Below are 13,433 nucleotides of genomic sequence, written 5' to 3'. Positions count from 1 at the left end.
ACCAGAAAACCTTTCCAGCTAGGACCCCAAATTGGCCCAGAGCTACCCCAATCCTTCATGGAATTTGCAGACTCAAGTTCTACTTCAACCTGCAGAAAAACCTGGAGGTCTCTTGGCCTGCATTTGTATATCCACAGAGAAGGTGCCCAGTGCTATTTAGCACTGGTAAACTCTCTTGTATCTACCTTTCCTGCCTTGTCCCTTGTGTCCCAGCCTAGAATTCCAAATAACTTTTCTTTGGGCTCTCTCTTTCTTTCTACAGATGGTTTACAATTTACTTCCTCACTAACTTGCAAAATGTGCATTAATCATTAAAATATATCAAAGAGTACAGTTGTTTTTATAGGAGTGCTCTTATCTGAAGTTATATTTTTGGGAAATGACAATTTTTATTCAGCAAACATGTATTGCACACCTGCGGTACTAGGAACTGTGAAAAATGCAAAGATGCATCTGATATTTTTATACTTTTACTCTGCCTGTGGTCAAGTAAGGGAGATAAAGCATGAATATCAGTGAACTCTCATCTCTGGTGAAAGTGACAGTCCATAGGATGGTTAATGCCAACTGCAATGGGAAGAGCTTTCCACCAGCTGGAGGCATCGGGGAAGGCCTCCTGGGCAGGAGGCTTTTCAGCCAGGCCTTGATTGGCGGGTAGGATGTAAACACATGGTGACAGGATGTGGGACAGGAAGGGGCAAAGCAGGGATGGAGAACATGTGAGGATATGAAGTTAGCCACTGCCTAGCTTTCCAGTCCTCCTGCACCCGTATGCATGCACAGCAGAATTGCTGAGAGCAAGCTTCAAATTGAGGAGAGGAGCCAGGGAGGTCAGTGAGGTGGGGTAGTGAGAGCCACCAATGGAACGCAGCCTCGTGTGTAGTGCTTGGTCACCGGCTTCTCTGGACGGAACGCAGAGTAAGCTTGGGGAAGGGATCCTTTCTTCCCCTACCTGACTGTCACTTGTTGGTTTGACAGAGGGGTCAGTGAGCCAGTTCACATAGAGAAATGTTCTTGTTTCCCTGCCGTTTTGGGGACTTCATCAATTCTTCTCTAACATAGAATATAAGATCTGAAATATTTATTTGAATTTATTGCACTTAAACAGATGTTTCTGAATAAAAAAAAGCACCTACTATATGTGAAACACTTCCCTGTATTGTGTGAGAGAGATAAAAATGGAGAAGATACAGTACTTGCCTTCAAGGAGTCTACATTCTTATCTTGGAAATAAGCAAATGAATGCATAGCAAGTTCTGCCTTTGGTAATAGTTATTTGCCACATGAGAGTTAGGAAACACTAAAGGAAAATTTCCTCCATTCTTCCCTTTCTCTCTCCTATCTTCCCTCCCTTCTTTTCTTTGAAAATTCACAGAACTTAGGGATCACATCCAATTGCTGAGAGGAGAGTGGGCATATGTAATAAGGATGGCTTTGGGGGACCAGGCTCATAGCATGAAATAGGGGTGGGGCATGGAGGACCACCTTGCAGGGTTGAATGAGCAAAAAGGCTCAAAGATGAGAAGTGTTGGCTTCATTCTGAGATCAATGAGTAGCCCAGCTTTTAAGAATGTCCAATATTCCGGGTGGAATAATAGGAGATAAGTCTGGAAAAGCAGATCCTGATCCTGCCTGGTTTCAAATCATCTGAATAAATAACACTGCATTATACCTTGGAGTTTCAATCAGTTGTACAACTCTGTGGACGTACCGTGATGGACTCAGTCCACATTAAAGTTATGGTAGGAATAATTCTGCCTCCACGATTATAAAGATGCTTACATTTTTCTTTGTAGAAATAATAAAATCAGATCTCTTACCATGCTAAATTTCTATGGTTAAGACAGATCTAGGGATTTCAAAGACTAGAATTCAAAACTATACGTGTTTTAAATGTCATACCTTAGAGAAAATATTGTAAGCATTTAGTTTTTAAATGGAAATTTCATACCTTTTATACATAACTAAAACATTAATATTGTCTTTATCAATAAAGAACATTTCAGCTTGTTTATAGACTCATTTTTCTTAGGGAGTTGATTAAGGTAACTTGTCTTTATGAAGAGTGTACCAGTCACAATCTTATTCTATTTTAAAGAGAGACCATAAACAAAGTGCAGACTTGCAAAGCCCACAACTGGAGGAGTAAATTATTGGAATGAAAATAGATTTTTTTTCATTTTATGCAAAAGGTTCCATTAACTAGGTTCTTTTTCCAGTACATTTGATGGTTTGTTAAAGATCACTTATTACTGGCTCTTCAGAGAAAGCAAAGTAAGAGCAGCAAACTTAAAGCTGAAACACTGAAGATCAGTGAAGATGAATGTACAGTGAGACTAGAACAGTATGACATGACACCTGACAGTCATCAGGAAAATATGCTTTGATGGGAAAACTTAAGGTTACACATTTTAAAAAAACACACCCATTTGCCGTAGAAAGAAGAGTTTTTAAGCTGAAGTCTGATGGTCTGTTTTCTAGACTTGAAATTGGGATGAAAGGAAATGGGGGTGGGGTCCTAGCTGGGCCTTGTCGGGAGCTCCCTTTCCTTTGTATTGAGGTCCCTAAAGTCTTGAGGCTATAAAACAAAGGTGCAACTTCCTCTGGAACACTCCCAGTTCCATTTTTTAACTTTGGGACATTGAAGTAGAGCTAGTCTGGACATGGAGGTGGCTGAGCAGGACTGAGTGATACATGCTGTCTTCAACCTTGCACCCCAGAGCTAACAGGAATTGAGGAATGAAGCAATATTGTAGCAGCCATCACTTGCTACCGCAATAACATTGGACCCTGAAGGGAACCTATATTCCCACACTTGTCACATTTTTGGCCCAGAGTTGCCCAAAGCAATAATGTCCTTCTAGTTGTAAAGTAATACTCTGGAGGAAAAAAAAACCTAAAAGCAAATATTTTTCAATGTTGCAAAGATAATTCTCTAAACTTTTTCTATTTGGTTTTACAAGAATTCACATAGGTATTGCTTTTGGTCAAATCTTATATTACAAATATTTAATTTAGCAATAATGTACAGTGATGCTTCGTACTTCCAGCCTCTAGTTCAAATAAGGTGTTCTGCAAAATTGATTTCTTTTCTGATGCGTGCGTAATAATGATATTAACAATTTATTGATTACTTCCTTCACACGAAGCACTGTAATAAATCCCTAGGTTTTATTTGAATGATTTTTGATAAAAATTCTCTAAAGTACATTGCACATATTCATTCCTTCATGGGCAGACTACAAGATAGAAAATGTTAATGTCCTAGAATCATATTGAAATGTCAGATAGGTTCTTCTTTATTAGAGGCTCCTAGACTAAGCTGGTCTGCCACCTTGTCACTTATTGTCAACTATCCCTCTTCAGTATATCACTTTTGAACAGACCAGCATTCTTCTGATTGTCTGGGGAAACTAGACAACCAAGCTTGTTTCCTTATGTGCAGGTCTAAACTAGTAAATTCTGAATTTGACCCTCATGCTACTGTCCCAGAGAAAAAAATATTTGCGCTTGAGAGAGCTAATTTCTGCAGTCTCCAGAAACACTTCTTATATCTTGTTCCTCTTGGCTGTGTCCTAGAAGATTAAGATTTTTCCAAATAAACTGATGAGTTAACGGGTATAAATTACTACCTAGCTCTTTGCTGCATCCCTTATACCATAATGATAATGGGTGTAACTAAGGCTTGGTTTGTAATGGGTTGTAACCAAAGCTTGTCACCATTTAGTAGAACTTTTCCTTGCAGGATGAGAGATGAGGATGCTGGTGTGCTGATCCAACCGGTCAGCTGAGAACTCTGTTTTCAATTTAGAAATTCTAATGTCGCTTGCCAAAAGAAGGACGAGAATGCAAAGAGTATTTTGGATACTTCCTAAAACATAATTGTAGAAGAGCAGATATCACTCTTCCTTCCCAAAAGTCCTAAACCAAACCTGACCAGAAGGGACAGAAGAGCAAAGGGAGACAGGGTATAATTTCTGACTTTGAAAAAGAAAATCGAAATAACAGAGAAAGTCAATGTCAGGGAGCTGTTCATATACAATTATTTATTAGGTTAATAGGAAGCCAAGGGCTAAGGTATTTTTTCTTTCCATGTGAACTTTCAGCTCACCTTCATGTGTTTTTCTGTTCTTAAAAGTTCATGCTTCTCTCTGTCTGTGTCTCCCCCCATCCCTTGTATGTTTCTCATTACATAAACTGGGGCTTATTATTTGCTATTTATAATTTTGACTGTTTCATTCAAAGAATACACATTGCTAATATCTCAGGATTTGGAAAAGAAAACTTTTTTTTTTTTTTTTTTTGCACCAGCTGATTCATGAACATAACTGAATTGAGGTAATAATTTAAACAAAAGAACTTAATGGATACTTTTGTCCTCAGTGGATTTTAGACTATTGTTTTTGTGGTTATTCTTACATGCTTATTTTACAAAGCTGGAAGGGGAACTTCTTCTCTGTCACTGAGAATAAAACTTTGCCAAGATCTTAAAAGTTTTGCTAAATGCAAAGTTTATCTAGGTATTTGCCTTTTTTGAGGATAATATTGCTTTGTAGTGCTCTATTTTTATTTCCATCCCCTAATCCTTCCAAATTATTTGGTTGTTGATGGACACAATAACTTCCACCCCTGGACTAATGCTTTGCTTATTAGGGCCATATTGTGTCTTGAAGTTTCTTGTCTGGAACAGAACCTTTAAATATTTGGTAGAAGCAGAAAGAATGGGGTTTTATCAATATCTAAGTGAGATTTTTGTATAAACTCACTTGTCGGGGAGCCATTCTCTGACCGCCTTTCTTGTACCGACAGGACAACAATCTCCTGAGAACGACAACACCATCAAGGACCTGCTCCCAGAAGATGCTGGGATCGACCACCAGACGGTTCACCAACTGATAACAGTGCTCATGAAGTTCATGGCCAAAGACGAGAGCAGCGCCGAGTCGGACATCAGCAGTGCGAAGGCCTTCAACACGGTCAAGCGGCACCTGTATGTCTTACTCGGCTATGACCAACAGGAGGGCTGCTTCATGATTGCACCTCAAAAAATGCGCCTGTCAACTTGCTTTAATGCATTTATTGCAGGAATTGCCCAAGTAAGTGCAATAACAGCTTTCAGAAGTCACACCATTAAGCTTTTAGTAGAAGCAAGGCATTAAAGTCCATTTAGCCAACACTGGTTGAGTGCAAAGGTTTGTATGAATTACTTGATATGAGACAGGGGTCTGTGGGGGGAATATAAAGACTGATAGGGATTGGTAGCCTAGCATCTTGAAGATTACCAGTGTGGGAGAGTTTTTCCTTCTGTAAAATATACATAACATAAAACTTACCATTTTAACTGTTTTTAAGTATGCAGTTCAGTGGCATTAAGTATATTTACGTTGTTTTGCAACTGTCACTGCTGTCCATCCCCAGACTTTTCCATCATCCTAAACTGAAGCTCCGCACCCATGAAACAGTAAGGGAGTACAGGATTATTTGTTTGTGTGGTTTTTCAAATCCTTTCCCTTTTTGGCTTTAAGTGGAGAGAGTTGAGTTAATCCTGCAGTTTAATTTGTGCCCCACTGTCATCACTGGCTTTTCCATGTTTGTCTACTTTTAACTGCCATTTAGTGTGCCCTGATGTACAGACACCATACTTTGCTTACCTGTTCCCTAGTGAGGGGTATTCATATTGCTCCCAACCCCTACTGCCCGAATAGTCCAGCAATAGGCATCCTCGTACATGTACCTTATCCCTTTGGGAGATGGATCCAGGAGAAGAATTGCTGGACCATGGGTACATATATGCCTAATTTCACCAGTGCTACATATCTCACTCTCCAGTCTGCAAATGTGTAAGATGTGGGGCTAGAGAAACGTAGGTATGAATTTCAGCTCTGCTGCTGTTATTAGCTGTTATGGCTTAGGCATCCTCTGCTTGCTTGCTCATTGGTAACATTGGGTTTTTCTTGAGAGATTAGAGGCAACATATTGCAAAGGACCATAATCAATGCCTGCCTCATGGTAGGAACTCAATAGATGATAGCTGTTATTATCAATTAACTCAAATAGACTATAATATAATTAACACAGATAAGCAAAGTGAGAGCAATAGGCATGTAGTCATCTCTTGCTGAGGCTGATCACTGGATGGATGGATCACCACTAATTCTTAGCTGTCTGATGAAGAGAGGATGAGCCACGATGTGCCATTTCAGATATAAAGCTCTCCCTCCCTCCTTCCCTTCTCCCTCTCTCAATCCACATTATGTATCATTATTTTAGAAATATAAGCTAAAAATTAAAAAAATTTATATAGAGTTTTTATAACTCCAGAAAACCCACAGAAATAACTTGCTAACATTCTGTTATATATTGCTGCCTCCAAATTTTCATATATACATACACATATAATCACATACATACATATTCACATACATATATCTGAATATACACACATTTTTTATAATAATATGATCGTATTATACATAGGGATATATATATATATATAACCTTTTTAAAGCTAAAATTTATTATGAAGTTCATATCATATAAATAAGTTAGTATCATATCCTGTTTAAGGGTTACATAGTATTCTGTTGTTGTACAAATATTTTATTAAACTAATCCTATAGTTGAATATGGTGGTTGTTTTCAGTTTAGGGTGACTATAAGAAAAGCCATGTTTAAATTCTTTCTATGTACATTTTGGAACACTTATCTGATTATTTCCTTAGGGTATATTTAATTGCTGTATTGGAGGGTATGTGTTTTTTTTTTTACTTCTGAACCCATACTGCTAAATTGCTCTCCTGAAGATTGTAGTGAGTTACACTCTTGCCAATGGTGTCCAAAAATGCCCATTTCCCCACATGGTCACCAATGCTAGGTTTTTTCCATTGACTCTTAATTCTATTAAACTCTATTACATTTTAATAGATAAAATTTTAATAAATAATTTAATAGGTAATAGATACATTAATTTAATGGATAATAGATACATTTTAATAGATAAAATTTTATTCCTAATAGATAATGAAATAGATAAATATACAATTAGATGTTTAAGTAGATTAAAGCTATTATCACTCTTACATGGTTTTAAAATTTCCTGTGAGGTTGGACTTTCCCACCTTCATGTATACTACCCATTGCTACTAATATTTTGTGAGATGCCTATTAAATATTTTGCCCATGTTTTTGTTGGGATGGTTCAAATTTTTCCTTTTACCTTCTGAATGTTCTTTGTAATTTTCCTTCAGCTATTAATATTTTTTCTGTTTCAGGTTATGGACTATAACATTAACTTGGGAAAACATCTTCTCCCCTTGGTGGTTCAGGTGCTCAAATACTGTTCTTGTCCTCAACTACGGCATTATTTCCAACAGCCCCCTCGTTGTTCCCTCTGGTCCCTAAAACCTCACATACGGCAGATGTGGTTGAAGGCCTTGCTTGTCATCCTTTATAAGGTGAGTTGTGGCAGCCATTCCTGTTTTGGGTGGAATGGTTCTCTTAGAGAGCATGGCATTAGGAGAACACCCAAATCCTAAGTTGAGAATTTTGTAGGATAAATATTTGCCCTTCAGAAGAAGAATCATAATGTGCAATTAGTGTGGAGAAGCAAAGAGCTATTGGGATGAAAATAGAAATGGGAGGCCCTGTCAACCTATGCTCTAAAAATCTTTAAAACAAAAACCGATGAATGGTAGGACATTGGTCAACAACCTCTGTTTATGCTCAGAATCCCAAACAAATCAGAAAACAAAGAAGATATTTGAAATGGTATTCATCCACCAAATGTTTATGGCAGATACTTTTCTTGAAAGGAATTGTAACTATGAACTGGCATGCGTTGTCATCAGTGGTTTGATGCAAGAGGAAAGGAATATGGTCCCTTGTACAAATAAGACCATGATCAGAATCTGGTTTACTTTTCTGTATATTTCTTTTATCTCTAAGAGATAATGAGAAGACTATCTGGCAAGATCAAGTGGAAAAACTTACCCTTTAAAATAACCATTTATATTTTCCCCCTTCCATTTTATTGAGCAGTATCCGTACCGAGACTGTGAAATCAGCAAGATCCTGCTGCATCTGATTCACATAACGGTCAATACCCTCAATGCGCAGTATCATAGCTGCAAGCCCCATGCCACGGCAGGACCTTTGTACAGTGACAACAGTAACATAAGCAGATACAGTGAAAAAGAAAAAGGTACTTTCCATATCTGAATTCTATCCCAAACTTAGTTTGAATATATAATACATTTCTGGACAATGTGTTTCTTAGGAGACAGAGGAGCGCCCCCAGATAACATTCTGGAGTAAAAAAAAAAAATCACTTACCACTTTGTTAATTTTCCAACCTTCCCATGAATGTTGCTGCTTTAACTTTTTAATTGAGCATTCAAGAGAAATAATTTATATGCTTCTAAGCTCACATCCTAAGAAATAATGTTTTATGAAATATTTTCTGCTGTTTGATTAAGGAGCCTTTATAAGGGAACCTTTTCTTATGTGTTGGAAACATCTTGCTTTTGGCCTGGAAAGTAACTCTTGGCTGGTGCTCAGTGGAGCCATCGTTCATTCATAGGTCTCTAGTTTGGCAGTGAACTTTGTGCTCGGAGAATTTGAATGGAGTCTAAATTAGCTGAAGGACTTTTTCCTAGCCTTTTAATTCAATATGAAGTCATTCAAGGCAAGGGAAATGAAACATTTTTTTGTTCCATAGGTTTAAGTGTTCACTAATATCAACTCTTTTTCTTTTTCTTTTTTTTTTCTGGAGACAGAGTTTCACTTTGTTGCCCAGGCTAGAGTGAGTGCCGTGGCATCAGCCTAGCTCACAGCAACCTCAAACTCCTGGGCTCAAGCGATCCTGCTGCCTCAGCCTCCAGAGTAGCTGGGACTACAGGCATGCGCCACCATGCCCGGCTAATTTTTTTTCTCTATATATATTAGTTGGCCAACTAATTTCTTTCTATTTATAGTAGAGACGGGGTCTTGCTCTTGCTCAGGCTGGTTTCGAACTCTTGACCTGGGGCAATCCACCTGCCTCGGCCTCCCAGAGTGCTAGGATTACAGGTGTGAGCCACCGCGCCCGGCCAATACTTTTTCTATTAATAGCTTTTCCTCAAAGGGGCAGTAGAATGAAACTTTAGATAGAGTAAAATTACAGCCCAGATGTTTTTAGGTGAGACATAAGGAATCAAGGTGTGTATCTTTAGGTGATGTCTTGTAATCTAATCTTGGGAGACTGCCAAGGGTCCAAGGACCCCTTGTGGTGCTAGTACAGTCTGATTTGCTAGGACTACTCTGGAACTATCAGTAGGACAAATTGTAGTCCGTGTTCCACTGTTTGTTTATTGCTGAAAGGTCCAAGAATCTAAACTGGCTACAGACAAAACTCTGAGAACTAGTTTCTTTAAGTTTGGTACCCATTCAGATCCTGCATGAAGAATGTTTTGTCTATCACTTTAGGTCTTAGTCTCTGGGAAACTGAGTAGATTCCCTTCATTTATGGATGTTCTCAATGTGGGTTGTTTAGTATTTGGGTCAATCCCAGCTGGACCTTTCTGGATGGGAGGCGCCATCTTGTGGTCACTCAGTCTCGATTGTTCAGGACATTTCGAGAATTATTTCAAAGTTACGTAACGGAAGTCATATAGCTATTTGCACAAAAACTAAAGTGTCAAAGGATTTTTTTTTAAGAAAAGGAAATAGAGAAGTAAGACAGATCATCGTGTTATATATCCCCAGAAACATGGGAATTTGATAGGCTTTCTTGTCTTTGTGGAAGTTCACTGGGTTGTTTTTCTTTTTAATCCATTTTGATCTTTAATGTTTGTTTTTTATTTGATTAAAAGGATCAGTATGGTTAATTTTACTGCTTCAAGTTTCATTTACTTGTAGAACCTTGTGCATTAACAACAGAATGGGTCCTTAAAACTTAATGCATATACTGCCCTTATACTCAAGAAATCTTGAATAATCATAATCACATCTGAGCCTCATTGTGTCATATAGGTAGACATAAACATAGGCCAAATATTACGATTTCAGTGATATTCAACTCGAATAGTAGGTTAACTCCATTTATTGTATCTTACATGCATTTTAGTAGCCTTTTCTTTTGCTACTTTGTACATGGCTTTGGCCATTCAAAAGGATGAAAGAAGAAAATTTAAGTGAACTTTGTGGGTTGCGACATAGCAGCTCTTTCCTCATTAATGCATTTTTGGGTTTATCTTTGATTTACAAGTGGTCAAATGGGGATAGAAGAGAGGACGTAAAAACGTGCTCAGTAGGCACTCCAAAAGAACGATTTGTTTATGGAGCTTTAGGAGCATAAGTGTCAAGGGTTCTTTCTGGGATTCATGAGATCTAGAACAGTTACACGTGGTGAACTCCTCAGAGAAGAGCCTGACTTTAATAGGAGGAAATGTTATTTTCTGTTTTCTTTTTCCTTTGTTTCCTCTTTCAGTCCATAATCATTTGTGGAGCTTTTGAGATGACAAGTGGCTTTTCTAAGCTTTTGCTGTGTGTTGTGTGTCTCATTACCAAATGTAGAGTACAGTATTTTGCATTCACACAGTATAAGGTGCATGTACTGTTAGGCTGTGTCTATGCCAGTTACCAAATCTCAGGAAGGCAAATATTTTTTGGAAAGGGCAAGATACGCTCATTTTGTCTAATTCCCTTTTGCCAAATTAGCCTGAAAATCCATGCAAAGCAGGCAAGTTCAAGCAGTGGCACAGACTCATGGAAAAAGTAGCTGATATCTGTGTGTCACTTGGTTTTAAGTACACTGGAACGGTTTCCCCAAGAAAGGCTCTATTGGAATCCTGAGATACTTTAAAATGCTGCCAATTGTCACATGGAAAATGATGGGCAATCTTGTAACAGGTTGCTCTGTTCAACGCATGGACAATTTGATGCCTGGATGAAATACCAACCCATGGCTAGACTTGGGCTGGTGCAGAAACCACCCCAGACCTTGTTCCTTAATGCTTTCGTTGAAATGCTTGTGTAGACACAGCCTAAGAGAGAATAACCTCTTAAGTGTAATTTTGACTTTCTCTCCCCAATTAGAAGAAGATAGTGTTTTTGATGAATCTGATATTCATGATACACCTACTGGACCCTGCAATAAAGAGTCTCAAACTTTTTTTGCAAGATTGAAAAGAATAGGCGGCAGCAAAATGGTGAAATATCAGCCGGTTGAGATGAATGTTCAGAGAAGTATGAATTTTTTCTCTTAGTAATTTTATGCAGAAATGTTGTACTCTACCGTTTGTTTGGGGTGAAATCTTAATTTTATTATGTTACTACACATTTTAATACTGTTGATTTTTATATATATATGTATGCACAAACAGTATATATATATACACATTTATATATATACGTGAATTGACAGATACATCATTAACGTCATAATTGTCTTCGAGGGCCATTGCTTGATTTGATTTGTTGCCAAATGTTTGCTTCTCTTCCACACGATTTGAATATAGTTTCCTAGATATGCCTCAGCCAAAAAAAAATGATCCTCTCTCCTGTGCACAAATAAATAGAGCTGAGGAATTATCCCGAAGCCTGATTTTGGAAATCAGACCTTAAAACACCCACATTGGGTTCTTTCAGTCCAAAGTTTTCCGGTTTTTGAAATTAGAAGTAGCCTTACAAACACTTGGCCAGAAAGTTCATTTTCCCTTCTGGTGGAGCTGGGATTGTGGTTATGATTTATGCCAATGGTATGCCCAAGTGTGAGGGGGAAAAATGGTGAAATCGCCAAGTAAAATAGTACTAGCTTTTTCTGTTTTAATCAGGTGAAATAGAACTGGCTGAATATAGAGAAACGGGCGCGTTGCAAGACAGCCTGCTACACTGTGTGAGAGAAGAAAGCATTCAGAAAAAAAAGCTGCGCTCTTTTAAACAAAAATCTCTTGATATAGGGAATGCAGACTCCCTCTTGTTTACGTTAGACGAGCACCGTAGGAAGTCTTGCATAGACCGGTGTGACGCAGAGAAGCCTCCTGCCCAAGCTGCTTATATCACACCAAGACAGAATGACCCCGGACGTTCTAGACAGAATTCTGCCACGAGGCCCGAGACGATCGAGATCCTTGAGAACCCGGCCATGGAGGGTTTTCAAGACACTCGGAGGCCGGTCATCCCAGAAGTTAGGTTAAACTGCATGGAGACGTTCGAGGTGAAAATTGACTCTCCCGTAAAGCCTGCTCCTAAGGAGGATTTAGATCTGATAGATCTGTCCTCGGATTCAACGTCTGGGCCCGAAAAGCAATCCATACTGTCAACGTCCGACAGCGACTCTCTTATATTTGAGCCTCTTCCACCTCTCAGAATCGTAGAGAGTGACGAAGAGGAGGAGATGATGAACCAAGGCAGCGGTGGCACCTCTGGTAAAAACGCTGCCTCCTCATCCTCCGTTCCCAGCCAGCCCCATGTCCTCAGCCTGAGCGCAACTCCCCTTGTGCAAGTAAGCGTGGAGGATTGTTCCAAAGACTTTTCTACCAAGGACTCAGCAAATAACCAGTCGGCAGGCGACAGGGACTCCGCTCTCATAGCCCTGGAAGACCCCGCAGACTCCGAGGAACTGTCCAGGCCGGAGGAGCTGCCTGAGTTCTCCAGTGGCAGCCCGCTGACGCTGAAACAGAAACGAGACCTCCTTCAGAAGTCGCCTGCCCTCCCCGAGATGTCGCTGGATAACCCTGATGCCAGCACCGAGGAGGAGAAGCCCGATGGGCTGATGCCAAGTTCAGGGGCAAAAACCGTCCTCCTCAAAGTTCCCGAAGACACGGAGAATCCAACAGAGAGTGAGAAGCCCGACATGAGTGCCGAATCCGATACCGAGCAGAATCCCGAAAGGAAGGTGGAAGAGGATGGAGCCGAGGAGTCAGAATTTAAGATTCAGATTGTTCCCAGGCAGAGGAAACAGAGGAAGATTGCTGTCAGTGCTATCCAGAGAGAGTACCTCGACATCTCCTTCAACATCCTAGACAAGTTGGGAGAACAGAAGGACCCAGGTAAGCTCGTCTCTCTTCTGTCTCTTAGCCTCACCTTCAAGTTTGTGCATCTTACTTGGTAGGGTATTGGCACCGAATATGCATCAAACTCAAAATCTTATAATGTCAGGGTGTGACATTATAATCGCTTCACAGTCACTCTGAATCCTTCCTGCTCCCTGGACTGTGTTGGATTCAGATGTGGTTCTACTGGCTCCATAAGTGTCTCTGTATTTGTTGTTTCTGAGCTTCACAGTCAATTCTTGACCACCTTCGGCAATACGAGGCAATGGTTAGTTCACATCAGGATATTCCAAATATCATCTTAGCCTTCCTCAAACTCAAGCAAAACTCATTAACTTGAATTATTTGCTTTCTCTTTTTTTTCTGCTCTATTTTTGTGAGTTATATTCCAACGAAGGAACA

At 39.4% G+C, this 13,433-nt stretch overlaps 1 protein-coding gene across 12 annotated transcripts in view; it reads left to right on the top strand.

The window, feature by feature from the left end:
* UNC79 (unc-79 subunit of NALCN channel complex) overlaps positions 1–13,433 on the top strand; it is a 228,979-nt gene that overhangs the window by 143,251 nt on the left and 72,295 nt on the right. For 9 of the 12 annotated variants that reach the window (XM_012738600.3, XM_020285613.2, XM_012738594.3 and 6 more), the window contains 5 exons: positions 4,810–5,096; positions 7,272–7,454; positions 8,038–8,200; positions 11,074–11,223; positions 11,811–13,028. In XM_012738600.3, the coding sequence (XP_012594054.2) occupies positions 4,810–5,096; positions 7,272–7,454; positions 8,038–8,200; positions 11,074–11,223; positions 11,811–13,028 (2,001 nt within the window). The remainder of the gene's footprint in view (positions 1–4,809; positions 5,097–7,271; positions 7,455–8,037; positions 8,201–11,073; positions 11,224–11,810; positions 13,029–13,433) is intronic. The other 3 variants (XM_012738599.3, XM_012738598.3, XM_012738596.3) reach the window with 1 other exon arrangement.

Source organism: Microcebus murinus, chromosome 6 (genome assembly GCF_040939455.1).
Source record: "Microcebus murinus isolate Inina chromosome 6, M.murinus_Inina_mat1.0, whole genome shotgun sequence".
In the NCBI taxonomy this organism is placed as follows: Eukaryota; Metazoa; Chordata; class Mammalia; order Primates; family Cheirogaleidae; genus Microcebus; species Microcebus murinus.
Note: the sequence above shows the minus strand (reverse complement) of the source record. Positions and strands in the feature narration are given on the sequence as shown.